General features: G+C 42.5%; 1 protein-coding gene and 1 long non-coding RNA gene across 10 annotated transcripts in view; one reads left to right on the forward strand and one right to left on the reverse strand.

Annotated features, from left to right (window-relative positions):
* Positions 1-6852, reverse strand: part of LOC308477273 — a 33375-nt gene extending 26523 nt beyond the window's left edge. For 2 of the 4 annotated variants that reach the window (XR_013986427.1, XR_013986430.1), the window contains exons 1-2: positions 2558-4528; positions 464-539 (exon numbers count right to left, since the gene is read on the reverse strand). This is a non-coding gene — a long non-coding RNA (uncharacterized lncRNA). Of the gene's footprint in view, positions 1-463; positions 540-2557; positions 4529-6712 lie in introns of those variants that run through there. The other 2 variants (XR_013986428.1, XR_013986429.1) reach the window with 2 other exon arrangements.
* The window catches only part of LOC308477197 (rho GTPase-activating protein 8-like), a 60137-nt gene continuing 43410 nt past the window's right edge, over positions 5425-22151 (forward strand). For 2 of the 6 annotated variants that reach the window (XM_081005628.1, XM_081005632.1), the window contains exons 1-6: positions 5426-5597; positions 13325-13429; positions 15398-15538; positions 17048-17135; positions 17468-17599; positions 19173-19259. In XM_081005628.1, coding sequence (XP_080861754.1) covers positions 13384-13429; positions 15398-15538; positions 17048-17135; positions 17468-17599; positions 19173-19259 — 494 coding nt within the window. In that variant the 5' untranslated portion in view covers positions 5426-5597; positions 13325-13383. Of the gene's footprint in view, positions 5598-6105; positions 6130-6963; positions 7061-13324; positions 13430-15397; positions 15539-17047; positions 17136-17467; positions 17600-19172; positions 19260-22151 lie in introns of those variants that run through there. The other 4 variants (XM_081005633.1, XM_081005630.1, XM_081005631.1 and 1 more) reach the window with 4 other exon arrangements.

The following is a 22151-nucleotide window of genomic DNA, read 5'->3' on the forward strand; positions in this document are numbered from 1 at the left end:
GTTACACAATGAGTAGTTGTCTGTTTAGTGCAATGGAATGGGACTACCACCTCTCTCTCTGGCAGGGTAGAGTATGCAGTTCCAACAGGCAGAAATTCAACAAATAAAGCTTTCCCCATCCCTGCATATCCCTGCAGGGAAATCTGCAGCTACTGAATTTCTGTCAGATGTGCAGCACTTTAGGGCACAAAACCTGCCAGAAACAAAAGGTGACAACCTTAGCGAAAGGCATAATTTCCTCATAAGTGTGCAAGATTTGCAGCTCTGCACTTTCTTTAACAACCACCCACAATTCTTGGTATGTATACTTGTGTTTGGCACGAGTTCCTAGGCGTGTGGAGGGAAATTCAATGAGCTTGCTTTGCTGAGACCAGCAGATTATTTTTGGCTGGTCACAAAGCCAATTTGTTGTGATTGCAGTTCCTATTAACAGCCTGGACTACTCAATCAGACCATCAATTACCAGCTTGCTTTCACTGACTCCTCGGTTCTGTTAGTCTTTTCATCTGCTTGTCAGTTTTTCTGTTCAGCATTCATCGCTGCAATGAGGATAGTAAAAAAACCAGTCTACAGAACAGTGTTTAAACTCAATAAGCAGCACTTAAAGTAATTTTGGTTTCCAACTACACCTTGGAATTTGACAGAATGCATATCAAGACAGCATAAACCTTAACCTAAGTCTTGGGGTTAAATTTCTGTGTCTATCAAAACACCGCCTGTGCTGGAAGTGACTAGACTTGTTTACATTGCATGGGAAGATAAATGCTGTGACTCTTAAAATGATTGGTCGCTGTAGCATTATAGCAAGGCCTATATAGCTCACAGCTGGTCACATTTGGATGATTTCAGCATTTATGATAATCTGCACATATGAATGGGCTGTCATAGATATTACATCACAGACAGAACTTTTGTATGGCCTCATCTTGCCCATATCAAGTGACATGCATGCATATGGAAATCAGGCCATAATGTTTTGGATATGTGGCAATGCAGCAAGAAATGTAATTGATCAGTACTTTAAGTTTAAATGGTGATGGTTTTTATTAAAAACATGTACCAGTACCTTTCCACCTAGAAATGGAGTGCTTCATTTATTGTTGCAAGGTGACAGACATAGAATTGAGTGGGGTTTCTAGTCTGCTTTGGGGCTCACATATTAAGCACATATTTCAGCATGAACTATAGGAAACCTCATCCACATTACAAGAAGATATAATATAATTCTGTCTTGTTTATTTAAGTGAAGTTAAAAGAACTTAATTCTAATTTCCATAGGTGAAGAGTGTTCTAGAAGCATGTAGTGTTTTATTGTAGCATCTATTTATTTAGAAAAAAATACATGCAGAATAGGAGAGAAACATGTACCCACATATGAAGCAAAGAGGAGGAAAAGACTGTGGCTTCCAAGAGCAGAGAAGTTCTGGAAGACGATCTGTGCCTGATATGTGCCCCACCCCTTTCTTTTCTGAATAACTCCTGGATGGGCACTCAAGAGGCAGCATCCAGGCATCCTCCTTGCCCTGTGCCACGCATCACTCCTGGTCATGCTTGAGCCACATTCCTCAGTAGTATGACACTGATAAAATGTGCCCATTTTAATTAATGTTGGATGCTATGTTTCATCTCTTGCATGATGATGAGTTGAAGCAAAGCTTTGAACATGATGGAATTTCACTTGCAAATCTGTTCTCAAAAGATGTTTCCCCTCTTTAAATGAAGCCTGATTGACAACAGCAAAAGAACTCAAGCCACTGAGCTATTACATCTTGAATATGAGGGGGGCTTGTTTGTTTTTGTGGGAGGGGGGAGTTGGTGGGGGGGGTTCCTCAATGAAATAAATGTTCTCGGTATGTAAATGCACAGGAGGGGAGGCAATGTTCTTATGCTTATTTACAGCAAATTTGACAGGCAGAAAACATTGACCGGGCAAAAATAATAATTAGCCATTTTCCTTCATAGTTAAGTCAAAAGCTGATAGTTATGAAGGTTGCACAAAATGCTTGACTTTAGATGTCCCCCATTTCTCCATCAGTGGTTACACATAAGAAATGGTTTCTTAACGATGCCTGCTTTCATTAGAACGGTAGCTAAAAACATTGTTTTAATTGACACGTAGCACATCCTAGGAAAATAACAGAGAAAACTCCCTAACCAGTCAATTACCATATAAATAGGAATGCATAGATCATCCCTCGTATCAGCATCTTGCTTTTTGGTTGATGAAAATATGTTAATGGGCAAATGCAGCTTTTCATTTGAATAATGACTTAATGCTTCTGTGAATTTCAGATTGTGGATTAAGCCCTTTCTGTGAAAAGTTTAAATATTTTTCCTATAGTTCACCAGCTGCCTTTGCTCAAGGAGGAAAAAAAGCCCCTGAATTGAGGATCTTCAAATAACAACACGTGCCAGGATTCTGGGATATGTGTGTGTGTGTGTGTGTGTGTGTGTGTGCGCGCGCGCGCCTGCCTGTGAGCCCATGCAGAAGTCTATTTAGGGAAAGGAAAAATATGAGCATTCTGTGTTTATCTTTTCTTTCAGAAAGGATACTTACTGTTTGATGGGCCAGCAGGAAAGATGAACAGCATTGCATTTGACGGCTGCAATCAGTTTCTTTTATCACTCCTTGCAGGCCTTCTTGGATCCTTGCCATTTCCCAAACCAGCTGGACAGAAACCTTTGCTCATTTACATGACGTGCTTAAGATTTTATATGATCACAGAGAGGAGAAAGACCAGTTTCTCTCTGTAGCTTAACTGTGTGCAAAGAATGAGATAGGAGGCAAAGTTAATTAAACATCATTGGTATTTTCATGCACAAGTCCCATGAAATGAGCCCAGCAGTGACCCAAAGAGCAATGAACTGTTGTCACTTGCTGGCCTGGCCAAATCATGAGATAAGTTGGAAGGTCCTTCCTTAGCCAGCACAATGCTTTTTTATTTTATTTTTTTGCAGCGGGCAGGGGTTGGCTTTGGGCTACATTGATCAGCATAGATTGCTGATGGGTTACTGTCTTGTTATTGCTTACCCTATTCTTTCCCATAAAACCTATTTTGAGAACACAACATAGATTTATCTTCTCATGTGTGCTCATCTGAGGGAATTAAAGCAAATGAAGCTGTAAAGTTTTAGAGGAACTCAGAATTCTCCTCAGGGTACGTAATAGGTAAGAGGGTCGGGGGGGGGGGGAAATAAGCTTGTGACAAAAGAAAGAGACATCACCCTCTGGGCATAATTGGGTTGCTTTTCCTTTTTAAAGTTTAGCTACTGCAGAATTTTCTTCTTGAGTAAATCTAGTAAAATGTAACTTCATAAACATTTCTGTTTATGAAGCAAAAAGGCAGCACTCAGTCAATAGAAATGAAAAGAAGCCTTTTCACAAGTACATTTTTATTTATGTATTTATTTATATATTTTATATTGCACCTTCTCTCTAAGGAGCTCTAAGTGGCCTCCCCATTTTATCCTCACGACATCCATCCCAGCTGAGAGGTGTCAACTCATCGAAGGTCACATATGGCTGAGTTTTTAGTGCTTCATGAACCTGCACTTGTTTCTGCCTTAATGTATTTGTTGCGTTAAACTTCACTGTGATATTATGAAGATATAAAATGCTATTAAATAAACTAAAGCATGAATGTGACAAACATGTGGCTTCGCTGCGCCTTGCTATCCAATGTACACTCATGGGCAGAGTCCAACAAGCACTTTATCACTTGATGGTGCTAGGGGGCATGGGTGGAGACAACTTGCTTGAATTCTCCTTCATGGGCCTCAGCACCCCGTCTTTAGCTGCCTGGAGAGCTGGCTGTGACAACGCAAAAGAATCACCCTATGTTTAAGTGTTTTGTTATTATGCACGCAGCTAGGGGATTTTTCAAAATGGTGGATTATATAAGGCAAATTCTTACCCCTGTGCATTTCATACACCCTTTTGCTAGACTTTTCTCAGCTGAAAAAAACCCACACACAGCAGAACAAGTTCTAAAAAATGTCACAGCTTATTTGATTTATTCTGTTTCAAGACACCTCTGGGGGTAAAACTCCCTCTCTGGAGAGTCGTACTTTCCCTCTTTGCCACCCCTAACAGAGTAAATTACACTCTACAATTCTTACAGGCCCCAAGGCTGAAACTTTGCTCAAAGCCTGGTTCTTTGATGCTGTGAACGAATAGGTTGGGAAGCTGGTGTGCATGTGGCTGTGCAGAGGCCATTTTTCTTTCCGCAAAACATGTTAAACATGTCCCTTCCTGTGAGGGGTCAGCTGGTGCACCTGTGATAAACTTCATTCTGATATTTGTTGTTGTTGTTGTTTAGTAGTTTAGTCATGTCCGACTCTTCGTAACCCCATGGACCAGAGCACGCCAGGCACTCCTGTCTTCCACGGCCTCCCGCAGTTTGGTCAGACTCATGTTTGTAGCTTCGAGAACACTGTCCAACCATCTCGTCCTCTGTCGTCCCCTTCTCCTTGTGCCCTCCATCTTCCCCAACATCAGGGTCTTTTCAAGGGAGTCTTCTCTTCTCATGAGGTGGCCAAAGTATTGGAGCCTCAGCTTCACGATCTGTCCTTCCAGTGAGCACTCAGGGCTAATTTCCTTAAGAATGGATAGGTTTGATCTTCTTGCAGTCCCTGGGACTCTCAAGAGTCTCCTCCAGCACCAGAATTCAAAAGCATCAATTCTTCGGCGATCAGCCTTCTTTTTGGTCCAGCTTTCACTTCCATACATCACTACTGGGAAAACCATGGTTTTAACTTTACGGACCTTTGTTGGCAAGGCGTATTTGTTGGCATTCTGGTATTAAGAACATGCTAATCATACATAGTGCCCCCTTAATCTTAGTTCATCAGACCCATCTCCAGTGTATCCTGTAACAGCTCCCCCCCCAAAAAAAAACACAACTGCTGATACAGGAAAAAGAAACCGACCCTTTTAGAAAAGGCACCACAGTGAACTGCAGTGGCTGAGTACCTAACAACCTGGAACCAAAACTGTCCCGCCTAAAAACAAGGCAGCATTTCCTACACAATATTCCAGGCATAGGCAAACTGGGCCCTCCAGATGTTTTTGGGACTACAACTCCCATCATCCCTAGCTAACAGGACCAGTGGTCAGGGATGATGGGAGTTGTAGTCTCAAAAAAACATATGGCGAGTCAGAAGTATAGTAACTTGTAAATTCTGATGTCCCCAAAGGAGCCTGGCCACGACCAAGGCGCACACAGGACATGGAGGGTATCGAGGGGGTGGTTGGGGAGGGAAGAGCCCCTAGCAGCTTCGAGCAAGTCTCCTGCAAAGAGGCGCCTGGCCGGGAGTCCCGTGCCGTCTCGGCCGGGGTTTTGCGGCGAGGCCCCTCAGTGAGGAGTCTGGTCCTCTCTGAGGTGTGAAGAGGCGGCCCCTTTCTTTCGGCGCTGCCGGGCCTCCTCCCCAGAAGGGCCTTTCCCGGCCGGGGGCGGCGAGGCGGCTTCCTCCTGCCCGAGGGACGAGGCCCGTCCCAGCCGGTTCCTGCAGCCCGGGAGGCCGGCCAGGCCCAGAGGCGGAAGGAGCGGCGCCAGGGGAAGGCGCGCCTCGCCCAGGTAGGGGAGCCGAGACGCCAGGTGAGCAGGGAGGGTCGCCTCTGCCGCGCGCCCCGAAGCGGGGAGAGGGTCGCCCCAAAGCCGCGCGCCCCGCTCTCCTCCGCCTCCGCCTCCTCCTCCTCCGGGGGGCGAGCGCAGCCTCCCCCGCGGCCGCCCTGCCTGGACGGAGGACCTTCCCGCCCCAAGTCCCGGGACAGGAATGGAGGCCGGGGAGGAAGTCCCACCGAGGGCACGGGGCTTACTCCTCTGTCGGCCTCCGTAGGCCTCGGGACCTGAGCTGGGTTTCCTCACCGAGAGGCGGTGGTGGTGGTTTGCGGGGGGTCGCCGCCTTTGCCACCCCCGTCTTGGGAGCAGCAGCGCGACCATTTGGAAGGCATCTGTGCGTTTGGGCTGAGCCAATATTCTTGGAAAGGCTTTTCCTGAACCCGGGAGTTGCGCCCTGGGAATTGCTGCGCACACGAGCGAGGGGAATCAGCTCCGCTCTTCCTTAGGGACTTTCCTACAGAACCACAGAATCGTGGAATTCGAACCCACTAGTCCAGCCCACTTCAAGGCAGGAATCTCTCTTTTTTAAAAAAAATAATATTTATTAAAATTTCAAAAGAAGAAAAATCACATTAATAAGAAAATTAACAATAAAAATACAAAATACAAAAAAGAAAAAACAGTTAAAAACAATTCCATCTTTTCTTCACTTCTTTTACATTTACTTGTTTCCCGGACCTCCTCATACCTCCCTCTTTTGTATTCCAATTCAGTATGTTAATCCAGCAATTCCTTTCCCTCCTTTTTAATCCTAATCTTTAATCTTGATAAATTATAACATTAAATTTTTACATATTAAAAACCAATTTTTCCATATTTTTTTATACCATTACCGCTAGAAACCACTTAACTTCAATCCGTCATCATTCTAACATTCATTAATTTTACAATATTTCTGTAAGTAGTCTTTAAATTTCTTCCAATCTTCTTCCACCGACTCTTCTTCCTGGTCTCGGATTCTGCCAGTCATTTCCGCCAATTTCAAGGCAGGAATCTCAACTAGATCATCCATGACAGATGGCCACTGCACCTCCAAGGAGGCTGACTGCTTAGAGCAGAACCATTGAAATAAAATAAGAGTTATGACTAACTTAAACCCAGTTGATGTCCGTGTGTCTCCTCTCAAGTCTGGGTCCAGCCCAGAACTGAACCAGGGCTGCTACAGACTCTTCTCCCTTCATTCCTTCTGGCAAACACAGCTCACCCTCTGGAATCTCCTTTGGGATAACCTGAGCTTCAAGTGGGAGAAAGTCACACTAAAGTCAACGGGTCTTACTGCTTAGTTAACATTTATATGACTAGCCCATGAGGCTGTTATCCTGTAGGCCTCTGCTTCAGAATAAGCTCTGTTGAACTTACCAGGGAGTTGTTTCAGAGTAAGCGGCCCTCAAGGTACTCAGAAGCAAGTTGCATCAAAGTTAATGGCACTTAACTTCCAGGTAACTACTAATCAGGGCTATAAGACTGCAAATTTATTCTTTGGTTGTGGTAAACTGCAAAGTGGTGTTTCCCTCAGTGTCTGAATTTGTCTGTAATGCAAGTTTACTTAGAAGCAAGTCCCACTGAGTTAAACATGACTTACTTCCAAATTTACTTGCAAATAAGTCCCATTGACCTGCAAGATTTCTGTCTAAATATGTTCAGTTTGTGCTGTAAGGTTGTAAACCTATACATACTTACTTGGAAGTTGGATCCTTTGATAATCAGATTCGTGTCCATTTTAGAGGGCCTGGATGGAAAGGAGCTCAGGGCTTCCTATACACTTACTGGTGGTGTGAATGAGAAAAATTCAACAGAGGTGGTGTTTGTCAGACCTCCACGATGATGCATGACTGCTGAAATTCTTATCTGTGCAAAAGACCCATCTTTCTTGCCCAAACCACTCTGATTTATTACCACCAGAGGCGGATTTAGGGGAGTGCAACCCAATTGCCCACACTGGGTGCCAAGCTGAGAGGGTGCTGCAGGTAACACTGCAACAGTGGTGAGTAATTGAAGGCAAGAGGTAGGGCACGCGCCAAATTTTGGCATTGCACAGGACACTGCTGAAATTTTAAAGCCCCAAGTCCACCACTGTTCCTACCTCAGTGTTTGCTGTGTACCAGTTCAGTACATTGAAAGGCTTCTGGTTCCTCTGATGTCACGATTTCCTTACCACACAAGAAACATACGTCCCAAGAGGCCAGGTGCTGCTTGTGTGATATGGTAAACAAAACACATGAGGAATCACATGCAGTGTGAACTCGTATTTGGAGTTGCTTGGGAGAACCATGTAGGTGGTGATACTAACTGGAGAGCCTGTCAAGGAGGGTTCTAGGCAGGCAAAAAGGGGTTGAGAATAAGAGGAAAAAGGACACTTTGAAAGGTAAAACTTTGTCCTCCTGTAACAACCCCAAGGCCTGTAAACACTGAACAGCCTACTCAATTTAGCTTTAGGTGAGATATAGCTGAATATAGCATAGGAGTGTTGTACCTGCTTCTCTCCCAGGAAAAGCAGCAGCTCAGGGGGGTGCTTTTACTGTGCAGGGTAAAGAAGGTTTAACCCTTCCTTCTTGCCTGCCATGGTCCCAGTCTGGGTTATCCCCGAGCTATTGTTTTCAAAGTAAAAACAAGACATCGGAATGCATGCACATATTTATCAGTTAGCTTGGCACTGAGAAAATAATTATATGTTACCTGAGCAAATACAACAACAACAATCTTTATCACGGGCCAGAGACCCAACAAATCGTTACAAAGCAATACACAATTCATACAACCTACCTCCAGGTTAAACAAGCATTTTGTTCAGAATATAGGGATCATTGGTTCTTGCAACCTCCGATAAAAACTTTGCCGCTGCTAATGTCCTAGGCGCTGAGGTTTTACCCACAGCGTCACCCGCGTCCCTTAACATCTTTTGGGCGCCTTCATAACCCAGGTAATACAGTTGGGGGGTGACGGACCAATAGAGATGGCTTTTTTAGTCATGGTTTTCTGCCATTTGCTGACAAATTCCTCATTGGTCAGGTGTTGGTACAAACCCTTCCCTAGATCAAACACTGAAATCCTGAGCCGGTGTTGTAGGGCAGCCCACCACGCTTTAGTTGAAATTGGGCATTCCCCAGCTTCTAACAGAAGTATGGAGTTGGGGACACAGTTGGGTACCTGCAGCAGAGATCGTAGAAATTTTGCCTGAAAGCCATCTAGCTTTGGCAGGTCCCCATTATGCCAGACATTTGCAGCGTACAGGAGTTGGGAAACGGGTTTTGCGTTGAAAACCCTTAAGGCTGCTGGAACATATTTGCTGCCCTTTGTGAAAAAGAATCTGAGTATGGCTAGTTTTTTGATCTCCGTCTTTTGAAGGGAGGTTTGCCAGTGGTGCTTCCAAGATCCTGTATGATGGAGTGTGAGCCCTAGGTAACTGAAGTATTTGATCTGTTCAAGGTTATGGCCATCCAGCACCCATTTAGACCGGGAGAAGCTTCTTTTGAAAACTAAAATTTTAGATTTTTCATAATTAATGGAGCAAATAAGGTATTTTCAAACCTTCATCTCCTGTACGGTGTAAGATGAAGGAGAGGGAAGGAGTGACAGTGGGAGGTGTGTGCACATCAGACAACTGCAAGGGTGGGGTGGGTATTTGCATAGGAAGTGCAAGGGGTGTGTGCAAGGGATGTGCTTAACCTCTAACCATGTATGCTGATCTCACACATATATACACACACACACACACCCCTCTCTACCTGTCCAGCAGGATTTCCTCCAAGGACTTGGAAAGAAAGCAGATTAAATATGTCCTTGGGTAGCTGACACCCCAGAGGAGATTTGGAGGGCAAGTACCCTCCTGCTCTCTCCTCATGCGTATGAGCAAGCGGGAGACCCTTATTTTGTACCCTTTACTTCAGTTTACTAAAAGAATGACTCCACTGTGTTTGCGTTTTCTTCCCTGTTCTCTGCAACACAACAGCTTTACCTGGTGCCTGTGTGGTGCTGACAAACATTTCCTGCTTTTTGACTGAACAGCCGGTTGAAGTTTTATTGTGTTTGTTATCTCATTAAAACTAGATTCCTACACATACTTGAAGTCCTGTTAAGATCAGTACCAGTTTCTTCTTGGTTAGGGTTGAGTTGTGTGTTTCTGCTTCAGTTCACTTCTTCCATTTTGGTACTTAAATTTTCTATCTGCATAGCTTGGTGAAGGTCATAGGAAACCCAGAGGAAACACTGTGACTTTGCACACTGGCTCTCTTTGTTTCCTTTCCTGAGCAGGCAAGCTGCATGAAGGTCTTTTCACAATTTTAGAACCATTTTACCATTTTAAACAGCACTTGATTGAAATAAAGGTAAGGGTCTTGATCTAGCTGTAGTCACACTATGTTGTGGGTAATTTGTAGCCCTGGACCAAGGTGCCTGTTCCCACCCACATGTAATTCATCTCATAGGGTGCACTGGGAACTGGGTGAACCTCTCCATGTCCTTGTTGATGTGGGAATCCACATTATTTCAATGTGCTGATTACCATTGTTTTCTCAATTGCTCTGTGTTTCTTTGCTGCTATTGTGTGCTATGCTTAAGAAACTCGAGCCTGTGTTATTTAATATATTAATATTCTTTATGAAGAGCTAATTTATTTGAGCTGAATGATTCCCTGTGGATCATTCTTGCAGTTAAAAATATGTAGTTACTACACTCCAGACTGTTGTCCACTAGCTTGCCAGCTTAATTCAATTAAAGCTGCCATCTTAAAATATATTTCAGTCTAAGATCCAAAGCATTATACTCTTGGGATATAATCTCTGCTTGAGTGTGGATTTAGCCTAACATAATTCTTTGTTGTTGCTTCCTTTTACAGTTAGTTAATTTAATAGAAAGCAGATTTCATAAAACGGTTGATCATTAATGTTTATTGTGATTAACAGCTAATCATCCTTACCCAATAAACACATGCACTGCTTCAAGCAAATATAAGATTTTGCTGTCTGTTTTATGCCAAGCTCTGGCTGTAATCCAGCCACCATTTAGACTTATTTAAGAGCCCATTCACATGACCCAAAAACTTAATGAAATAAAAATAAAAGTGGCACTGATACTTAGTCTTGTGACCAGGAGGGATCACCTTTCAGAAGTGTGAAGAGGCAACTGTTTTTATCCACAACTCCTCAGACTCAAACTGGAATAGAGCAGGCTAGGTAGTACCAGTAACTATTATCTTGGTTGCCTGTGGCAAATAAAATTGCTTCTCTGCCTAGACAAGGCAGAGATGCTTTTGAAAGTTGCTGGTGTGTCTGTGTGCCAAAAATGACCAGTACACTGCTAACTTTTGTGAGCTGAACTAGATTCATAGAGTTGGAAAGGACCTCAAGGGACATCTAATCTAATCCTCTGCAGTGCAGGAATCCCATCCAATTTTGAACGATTCTGGACCCTGCTTAGTTTTGCAAAGGTGCTGGCAGTTTTATTGCTGCACCATTAGGAGACACATGACAACATGACAGAACAGCTGAAATAGTAGCCTGCAGCTCTCTTATTTTTCAAAGTGCATCAGAGGGAAAAGTATGAGGAGTCTCCCAATCTGAACCAGAGAGTAAACAGTTGATAGAATGAGTTGCCTAACACTTTCCCCAACTCCTTTCTCTCTTCTCTGCCTAACCTTTGAGTGGGAGATCTAGAGCAGTGGTGTCCAAACTTTTTTCAAAGAGGGCCGGATTTGCTGAAGTGAAAGGGGCTGACCAAAGTTGTTGAACTTTTTTTAGGATTGAAGTTATTGGGCTTTTTTAGGATTGATGTTGTTGAGATATTTTTAGGATTTTCCCTCAGGAAATAAACTGCCACGGGGGCCAGAGGATCACAGCACAGGAAACCTAGACATTAATTAGAGAATTCATAAAAATGATATGCAAGCTCTTTTGCTCTCTCCCAACTGTTACTGGCTGCATTTTACTTTTCTTGGTACCCTATAGTAAGCATGCAGGTTTAATTTAATATTGATATTTTTATCTTTAAAAAAAAGTTCTCTGAAACTTTAGCTTCTCTCAAGATGTTAAAGAATGCAAAATGTACTTTGCATATTAAAGTAGTCTGATATTTCATGTTGCATCTCAGAAGAAACAAAGAGTTATTGGTGGAGGGCAGATACATGTGGAGACAGGGATCTCCCTCCCTTTTAAAGATCCAGATCAATAGCTTTCTGCTTTACATTTAAATAAGAGGTGTAGCTGACAGCCAGAGGAACAAAGGGAAAGCATCAAAGAGTTAACAAACATTGCAAGGAATCCTTTGGCTTTGTTTCATCTATCCATTGATGCCCGTTCTTTTATTTTTTTTAACTGTTGTGTTTGCAGTTTCGTTTTTTTTTAATGCCTACATGGCAACAATCTTTCTAGGCTGTCAAAAGGTAGTACTCATGAATGATACAAATTGGGTTTTATTGTAGAAGGTTTCCAAATTTTTATTGTGGAACATTTCCCTTCATTAGGCATTGAGGAAGAGTTAATTCTGGCAGTTCACTATAAACAGTAATACTTGGCGTCAAATGCTATTAAGGAGATTATGTTATCTCTTAGGAACAGAGAATGCTATGGTCAGGGGTAAATTAATTTCCTAGGGTGCTACAGTAATTTTTTTCTTGTAAATGGAAACTTTCTAATTGGAGCCCCTCAGGAACAATATGCTGAAAACTGGGCAGATGTTCTCTTTTCATGATCCCATCTCCCTTCGTGTTTTAACTTGTTTCTGATTTTTTTGCAGGGGCATTCTGGCACTGTTTAGAAAATCTGGGAAATAAACTTAGGCTGAAGGATTTGCTTACCTAGACCTTTGGTGGGGCAGAGTGGTTGGGGGCAGCTATTCAGAAAGGGGGCTCTTCCTCCCAAGAGCTTCTGCCTGCCTATCTGCCTGTTGCTTATTACTCACACAGGGTCAATTTGGTGCTGAGGAAAAGACCCACTTCCTGACTCTTCCGGAGTCCATTCCCATGTGGGTAGGCAAAACTAACCTCCCATTTGCCTAGCCTTGGTCATCCCACTACAAGGAGGCAAGCAAGAACATTTCTGTTTTAAGTCCACTTTGGGCTGTGATCTAGATATTTGATTTTTCTGCTGTTCCCATACCTGCTCTCTTTTTGCTGCAGCTTAGGGTTTTAATGGTATTTTTTATGTACATCAGGACTGGGCAGACTTTAGGATTGCAGAATCTATTTTGTTTTCCCACTAGAATTCTGAGTTACACCAAGTGGATCAGGAAGGGAGACATAGAATGGAAGAACATGTTGCTTCAGAGCCCATTGTCAGCCCAGGAGTTTCCTTGCAACGCCAGAACTCTTCTCTTCTCTTCTCTTCTCTTCTCTTCTCCTCCTGCCCCAGTTTCCAGCAGCCTAATTTAGCAGAGAGAGAGAGAGAGAGAAAATAATTATTTTTCTCATCACCACTGCTAAAAGCATTGTGAGCTGGAAACAGTTACTTATCCACTGCAGATCACTCAGACAGTTTCCTGAAGATCCATACTGATCTGCCCACTCTTGGAAAGGTGTTTGATGAATTTAATAAGAAATAAGCAGATAGGTACCTTCTTTTTATTACAAGAGAAACTTGCAGAAAGGTCATGCAATACTGAGTGCCTAGCACAGCTGCAACAAGATGTGTCTGGAACTGAGCCCTAAAATATGCTCTGGTGAAGCTTTTCTCCTTCTCTCTGATTCTAATAATTTTCGTTTTGTTTTTCAGGGTTGATCAAGGACTGAAGAACTAGAAGACAACATTGTCTGCATTGGATAGCTTTGTATATGGAAGGCATGTCAGAAATCGATTTTGAAAAGTTAGCTGAAATAGGTAAATTATAGATAGATCTATTACTGCCCATCAAGTGGTATCTTCTATATATTTCCAGATGATTTAGAAGACATTCTTCCCTAAGTGAAAAACTTTTGCCAGGATAGTGTAATATTTTTGAGTTACAACCGCTGCACTGGCATGTACCTTATTATCAAAAGCTATTAAGGTTGAAGGTTAGTTTAATACACACAGTTTAAATGAATTATTGGCATGTGTTCCCAGTGAAATTCTAGGCTATTGGAATAATGCTATCATCACATATTGTGGCACAAATGGGAGTCATTACTCTAAAGAGACAAGTATTGAATGAGGCTAGAGACCTCCTGATTGTCTGTTATCTTTTGAAGATGTTCCAATGAACATAACCATATGGCCAACTCATTAGGGGGCCCATCATTTTTTGGGGGGGATCAATTCTAACATATAATAATATAGAAATTTGACTTTTGAAAACCCTGTTTATTCAGAAAACATAAATTGTATCTCACCACTTATACATAAAAGGGAGAAAATTGCACACAAATCATTGTGTGTAAGAACAATCCTCTGTAGTTGGAAGCAGTATACCTTTGAGTGCTTGGATGCCTGGAACAAATAACAGCAGGTTGCCATCACCACCTTACCCTACTCATGAACTTCCAGAAGCATCTGGTTGGCTGCTGGACTAGAGGGATGCTTAATGTGACACGGAAATAATATAATTCTTACTTTTTAAACATACTAACAGTGTTTACCGGTCCATTAAGAAAGCATTGCCTATTCACTTTGATAAATGATGACATAAGCTAATATTTAATATGAGTAGATTTCCATTAGAGTTAATGCCTGATCATTTTTACATTTTAACTTTACAAAATAGTGTCTGTATAAAACTGTTTCTTCCTTGCTATTAAAATATGTCACTTTTAACATAAGTGCTATGGCTTATGCTTTATGCATTGTGAAAATTGGCATTGTTATAGTTAACTATTGCTGTATTAATAATTACATGAATTATTAATTAAAAGTTAATGATTAATTTGTTATCCAGGATCTTTACACTGCTCTTTAAACTTTCTAATAAATGTGATGTGCCAATAGCATTAGAGCTGTTAATGCTTAACCATCTCCTTCCAAAAATTTTTAGAGGTCCTGTTCACCAGATATGCAGAAAATCTCCACAGTAACAACTGTAACATCAATGTTTTCCATTAATTTCACCCCCTTCAGCTGTTCATATCAGCACGGGTTCATTAGTGCCATATTCAATGCAATGCATCATAGATTTAGAATTGCAGGGTGGGAAGAGACCACAAGGGTCATCTAATCAACCTCCCTGCAAGGCAGGAATCGTCTGTCCAACATGGACTAAAACCATGCACTCATGCACCAGTCTCATGCACTACAGACTGGGCTATCGCAACATCAAACAGTAGTGTTTTATAAGAAATACATAGGCCTTTTGGATAACTGTTGTAAGAACATGGATTCAATAAAAACAAATAACTGTGTGTGGGAGGGTTATTGGTTTTGTTTGTTATTCTTGTATGTATTTTTGTGTTTTGTATTGTAAACTGCCCTTTGATCTTCGAATGAGGGTGGTTTAGAAATTTTATAAATTAAAAAAAGTTAAATTGACAAAATTAAAAACCCATCACTGGAAATTCACTGCCATAAAAACACAGTGATTGTCATTGGCTTCTATGGCTTTAAAGGGGGAGTGGGCAATTTCACCATCTAGCAGTGGTCACAGACCTGTCAATACTGGAAACCCCAGCAAGGGAGAGTGGCAGCCTTCAAGCCCCAGTTGTGAGCTGCCCAGATGGATTCGCTTGCCAGCAAACAGGACTCTGGACTAGAAGTACTTGGCATCTGAATAACTGGAATATATTAATAAAGAACAGTATTCTTTTTTTAATTATTTGGTCCTGAGTTACTGGGTTGTTGTTTTTTTGTAAATGTACCTAAATATGTTTTTTGCTTCAGAATTAAGGAAAGATGAGGCAGAAAATGCAGATCTTGAAGGGAGCGAGGTATCATTTGCATCTGTGTCAAATGGTGATGCTGAAATAAGCCCAACACACCCATATTATGATGTGGCCAGACATAATATACTTCACCTTGTAGGTATGTTTGCTGAAAACCTCTTTGGTATCTTCTTTGTATTTGCAAATCATTTAATTTTTCTGCTTTAAGTTATTTAACCTGTAATAAAGAAATACAGTGCTTGGAGGATTAGGGCAAAAATAGAAGCCTGCAAATAGAAGGGAAAGCAAATGGGTGACCAGATCAGCCCCTCACTCGGACTGATCTCTGGCATCTTGCTTCCAATCCAAGTGTCGGACTGGGACTGGGAGACCAGGGTTCAAATCCCTCAGCCATGAAGCGCACTGAGTAGCCTTGGGCCAGTCACTGTCTGTTTGCCTCACTACCACACAGGGATGTTGTCATGATAAAATGGAGAAGGGGAGAAATGTGAGAAAAACAAACCCTGAACACTTTGGAGAAAAGGTGGGATACAAATTAACAACAGCAACAATATCCAAGGATCTTCCCATTTTGTGTAGCTTTTTCTCCTGTGGTGATAAGGCACAGACAAAGGGCTCATCTTTCCCACAGTCAGCGGCGGAGGAAGCCGCTCAGGTGCCTGGGGCAGGGTGAGTTGCCCATAGGGGTTCTGCCTGCCGCTGCCCTACAGCTGGGGGGGGGGGAGGCAGCGGGTGGACTGTTTGGGCAGCACAGAGCCTGCGTGTGCCCAAGTCACCGCATCTCTCCCAGGAGACATGCATGACTTGGGTGTGCTGCAGGCCCCGTGGTATTTTGTCACACCCCCTCCGTCCCTGCCCACAGTGTGAGTACTGAGAGAAGCTTTGGCAGGACCAGTCCCTTATTTTGAGGTTCAGCTGTTCACTCATGTGTTTATGTATGTATATATTTTGGCTTATGCAAGTGTGTAAACAGAGGAGAGCATCTCAAGTTGTTCACACACAGAGGAGTGGGCTAAAGATCCTATTGAAGGTTTCTCAGCTTACGTGTGTGTAAGTCAGCAATCTTACTGGCTCATCAACCCTTGCATTCAGATGTAGGGTTGACACTCATCCTGTATAATACGGCACCTTCCTATATTTCAGTGTAAAATGCTGTGTTCTGTATTGATTATTGAACACAGTTTGTCCTGCTAGCCTCTCTCTCTCCCCCAAGTTAGGGATCCTCTCCAAATGCCCACCCCTGCTCCTATAGGGCAGGCATTAGGAGAAAACACCTATCACTTCTTTCATTTCCTTTTTTCTCCTCTCTCCCTCTCTCCTCATCCCACCCCAAAGGAGGAGCAAACCAGGCTGGGAGTGCAGGGGCCCATCAATAGATTCAGAAGCTCTAGCAACAAGCGGTTTTGTGTCAGTGCAGCCCAGAAGCCCCATTTGTGAACATGGTTATCTGCGTGATATTTGGGAGAGGAGGTGGGGGAGAAGTAGCTCCCACAACAGCTTGTTTTTAATAATTGCTGATCCACTTTCAATTTATCTTACATCCTCCTGTTAAACTTTTGTCCTCCAGAATGTAAAGCTTTGCATTTAAAACATGTACATTTAGAGTGAAATTATCACACTGATAACTAAACTCTTGTTGGTTTACCAGGTGATGATAATTTGGGGAGAAAAGTGATTGCTTTCAGTTGCTGCCGTTTGCCTCCTTCCTATCAACTTAATCACAGACGGTTATTAGAGTAAGTCTTTTCTTATTTTCACTCATGTGTCAACAGGCAGGGCAGGGCGGGGGCTACATCCATTATAGCTTTCCAGTCGTCAGCCGTAAAATCAAGCATCATTCACTTCATCATTGAATTATGCTCTTTCTTTGTATTTGAATGATCTCTGAACAAGCTTTTAATACTAGCAAGTCCTATGGGGGATGTTCAATGTTTGGGCTTGAGCATACCATGAAAATAGTATGTATTAGGCCAATGGGCACCTGTATTCCTTCTCTTCATTAGAGCTAAAGAACCACAGTGAAAATACAGTGTATTTATTGGTGTGTTCTGTGCTGCTTTTATTCCAGATATTTAAAGTATGCACTGGACCAGTATGTAGAAAATGATTACACAGTGGTCTACTTTCACTATGGACTGAACAGTAAGAATAAACCCTCCCTGAGTTGGTTACAAAGCGCCTACAAGGAATTTGACAGGAAGTATGTTTTCTAAATTATGCTTTTTTAAAATAAAAATTAAAAAATCACCATTATAAAGGCATAGTTTGGCCAGGTTTTCCCCACTTTTAATTAAAAATTGATTGCATTTCCATCCTGCCCGCCCCTTCCTGGGGCACGTCATAGCACATATTTGGTCTTCCTATTTTTGTCATCCCAATAACCTAGAGCTTAACCTAGAGCTTAAGCTGCCTTTGCAGAAAGGCCTGTGGCACTCATTCACAGAAAGGAGGAGGTCTAGATGAACTTTGTCCTATATGATTGAGGGTGGCATGATTTAAAACGGATTAACAATATTTTCCAGGCTTTTGGCATATCAGAAGCATTCTGACTTTACAATTGTTGCACGGGATAGAAATAACATTGTGAGTAGAGGGAGAATTGCTGTCTTTAGTCTCCATGGGTTGATGGAGTGCAAGCTGCTGGATCCCATAGTGATGTTTTCACTTCTGCAAGAAATTCGCCTGTTTGTCCCTGTCCTCATGCAGAAAAGTAGTGAACAAGCAGGAAGCTCCATATGCCTGGCAAACCAGTCAAACTCTAAGGCAACCTGCACCTGTTACTAGAATCCTGACCACCATGAACTTAGAATGCACAAAGGAGTATTCACTCCTTTGGATTTGCCTTGCAGTGCTACAGAGTCCTGGAAATCTTTTGCACTGGCATAGCACCACATCAATAACAGATTTAACCTAATTTTTCCTGCCTCCAACCACCCACAGCTCAACTGTCAGTACATCTTGCATAGCTCAGGAGTGACAGGTCTAGACAGAAGAGGGGTAAAACAAAGGATATTCAGGGTGGGGGTGCACCTAGCCCACCCAGCAACCCCTGTGACTACTATGAACTTGGTTTAAAAATACTTTGGGAGGTAGTAGCAGCACTGGGCAGGGCAAGGAAGGGCACTTGTTAAACTTGCTTTTGCCTTGGTGCTCCTCATATGGATGTGTGCGCATCCTAATGAGCTCCTTTGGCTGCCTCCAACATGTCACTCTAAAGAAAGGTCTTGAGAGACTGAACTGCTTCCCCCAGGGGCTGTGCTGATCATATATCATTATGCTCAATGCCATATTCCAGATATCTTTAAGAATGCGAAGTAAAATACTTAAAGGAAAATGATTAAGTTGGAAATTCATTTCAGTGTGAAACTTTCTTTTTTAATGAATGAATAACAGAAATTGGAATCAAATAATGGTTTCCATCTCTTGAATTTCTAAAGATCTTCTCCCTTCTTGCTACCTTTTTTCTTTCTCCATTTCCCACACACTTTTTTCCATTTAGAGAGATTTTTCCCACCATTATTATACCCACAAAACAATTCAGATACTGGTTTGTAATGTAATCGCTGTATAATCTTCACCTACTTCAGTTCCATCAGGACTGACCATTTCTTCTTTTCATTTTACATTCAATTCCTCTGAATTAGATGTACTTGAAATGAATACTGTATAATGTTCCAGTAATAAAAACTCCCCCCACATTCAATTGCAGCTCCACTCCACTACAGCATGTAACGTTCAGAAGTCTCCTAACAATTTAATTTTCTTTTCTGCAGGTATAAGAAAAATCTGAAAGCTCTCTACATTGTACATCCAACCAATTTCATAAAAATTATTTGGAACATTTTTAAACCTCTAATCAGGTACGTATTGGTTTGCTGAAGACAATTTTGTGCTTAGCTGAAGGGTAGTTTGCTTTTTTGTTATTGTTAAGTGGATTTCTAGAAACATCTGTGTTATAGAAATCACAAGGTAAAAATACTTGGGGAGCCTGCCAATGAAATATATTATGGGTGATGAGGACTTGGCATGAGTACGTGAAATTATTTTATTTTATGTTTCCTCCTAACTTTGCTGTCTACTGTGTTCAGAGTTCTCATTCTTCCCACTCTGTTCCACTGCGCTCACTGTGTTGATGTCAGATACTTTCTCCTCTGTTACTTGCTGTCTGATCCTAAACATGTGTTGATGGAACTAAATCTCAGTGAGTTCATAAGACTTAACTTCCCAGCATCCTAGAGTACTCCTGCCTCCTTCCCAAAGCCTAGTTAGCACTTTCCTAGCTTTGGGGGGGGGGGGGAGGTGAGATGGCTCTAGGACCCTGCCAGAGCCTTGCACCTCCTTCTCAAAGCCCTGGGGCATCAGATAATGACTTCTCCTCCCATACAACAAGGCATTGTGTGGCCCGCAGGTCCCATGTCAAAGTACTCTTGCAGCCCACTTGGTATGAAAACATGGACCACTCTGGTCTAGATCCTCTCCATTAGTGTGGTGCTTAGGTACATACGGGATCTAGTGGAGTTCTTTTCGTCTTCAGAGCTCCTTTTGCTAAAAGTCCCCTCCCTTAGATTGCAGCTGGTAGGCTGAGATTCAGAGAACATGTGTGTGTGTGTGTGTGTGTGTGTGTGTGTATGTGTTTAATGTTCAAGAAGTTTCCAAATCCAAGAACTTGCAAGGCGCCTGAAAAGAACTGCTTGCTTTCTTCTGTTTCAAGCTGAGAGGAAGAATAGTTTAGAGGTTCATGGGGGTAGGAGTAGGTGTCGGGTGCCTTTTCCAGAAGTAGCGATTGGAAACACTCATGTTTATCTCCACCCCATCCTTGAAGTTGGCTTTTTCCAGTCAGGGAGAGAGTGAAAGGGCTGGTTTTCATGCCATTAGAAAGCAGCAAAACCATAAAACGTTAATGTCAAGGTAGCAGATTCTGCAGAACAGGAAGCCCTCCTGAGGTGAAGAGCAAATTATTTAAGGCACTGCTTCCATGGGTAACACAATCTGTTTTTGGTTGTTCGTGTGTGTTTTTCTTTTGGAATTCGCTAATAGGCTGGCATAAATGCTTCATCTTATCATGGAAGAGCATCCTGGAAGGCCTAAATAGGTTTGTACACATTGAGGATCAAGTGTGTTAATTCTGTAAAAGTACTTCCTTGACAGCAGAAGCCAACTCTTTGAGTTAATTAATTTCTGCAAATTAAAAATTCTGCTGTCTTCCACTAGAGGGTGCTGGTGCAGGCAGAGCTGGACTTTCAGTGTTATTCTGCAGAATAATTTACAGAAATGGGAATAATATTAACAGTATGTTAGTCCAATTTGTGTCTTATTTTCAGGGTCTAAGTAAGGGATACATGAAAGGGTACTCTCTCTGGGGTCCAGAGATCTGAGACTTTACCCCCATTACCATTAAGTTCTAGATCATGCTTGATTATGTTTATGGATATCCTATCCTATGTTCATGGTGTTTGGATCTTGTAAGGTGTGCTGGAGCCAATCAGAAGCTGAGTTTGAACAGAATGATCAGTATTTTGAACAGTGAGTTTCTGGCCCAAATCCTTCCCTACAAAAGGGAGAGTGTGCTGTTAATCTAGGACGTGTAGTTCAAGAGACAAAGAGATTTGTGCTTCCTTGTGTGAAATGCTCTTGCACAGACTGCCAGCCGCAGAGTCCCGTGCGCATAGGGACAACTGTGGGAGGGACAAAGCATCATGATAATTTGGGATATTGATCCCAAAAGCAGTGGGAGCCAATTCTGCTGATTTACAGACCCCAAATATCAGTGAGTAAATGTCTAGTTAGTGAGCACACACCATACAGGAGTGGAGTGCTGAGGCTATTATTATCCTGAGTGAATGTAATGGAAACAAATAGGCAAACATTTTCTCAAATTTTGATGTGAATCATCCCAGTATCATAGAATTGTAGAGTTGGAAGGCACCACAAGAGTCATCTTGTCCAACCCCCTGCAATACAGCAATCTCAGTTAAAGCGTCCATGGCGGATGGCCATCCATCCTCTGCTTAAAAGCCTCCAAGGAAGGAGAGTCCACCACCTCCCGAGGGAGACTGTTCCACTGTTGAACAGCTCTCGCTGTCAGAAAGTTCTTCCTGATGTTTAGTCAGAATCTCATTTCTTGCAACTTGAAACCTTTGGTTCAGCTCCTACCCTCTACAGCAGGAGAAAACAAGCTTATTCCATCCTCCACGTGACATTCCTTGAGATATTTGAAGATGGCTGTCATATCTCCTGTCAGTGTCCTCTTTCCCAAACTAAACACACCCAACTCTCTCAACTGTTCCTCATAAGGCTTGGTTTCCAGACCCTTAATCTTTGACACTGCCAAAAATGTTCTTGGAACAATTTCAGCTCAGTCCCGTTGAATATTGGACAAACTGCTTCTGACACTATCTTTAAAAAAGAGAGAAGACTGTGTTGCGCTGCCTCAAGTTCGTCTGTAGCCTATGTTATCACAGCAGTACAGCGGTACCTCAGGTTAAGTACTTAATTTGTTCCGGAGGTCCATACTTAACCTGAAACTGTTCTTAACCTGAAGCACCACTTTAGCTAATGGGGCCTCCCATTGCCGCCATGCCGCCGGAGCACGATTTCTGTTCTCATCCTGAAGCAAAGTTCTTAACCTGAAGCACTATTTCTGGGTTAGCGGAGTCTGTAACCTGAAGCGTATGTAACCTGAAGCGTATGTAACCTGAGGTACCACTGTATGGGAAAAGCTTCCAAGCTTCTATCCCATTCCCCTCTGACTG

Source organism: Podarcis pityusensis, assembly GCF_964106645.2.
Source record: "Podarcis pityusensis genome assembly, chromosome: 5".
Classification (NCBI taxonomy): domain Eukaryota; kingdom Metazoa; phylum Chordata; class Lepidosauria; order Squamata; family Lacertidae; genus Podarcis; species Podarcis pityusensis.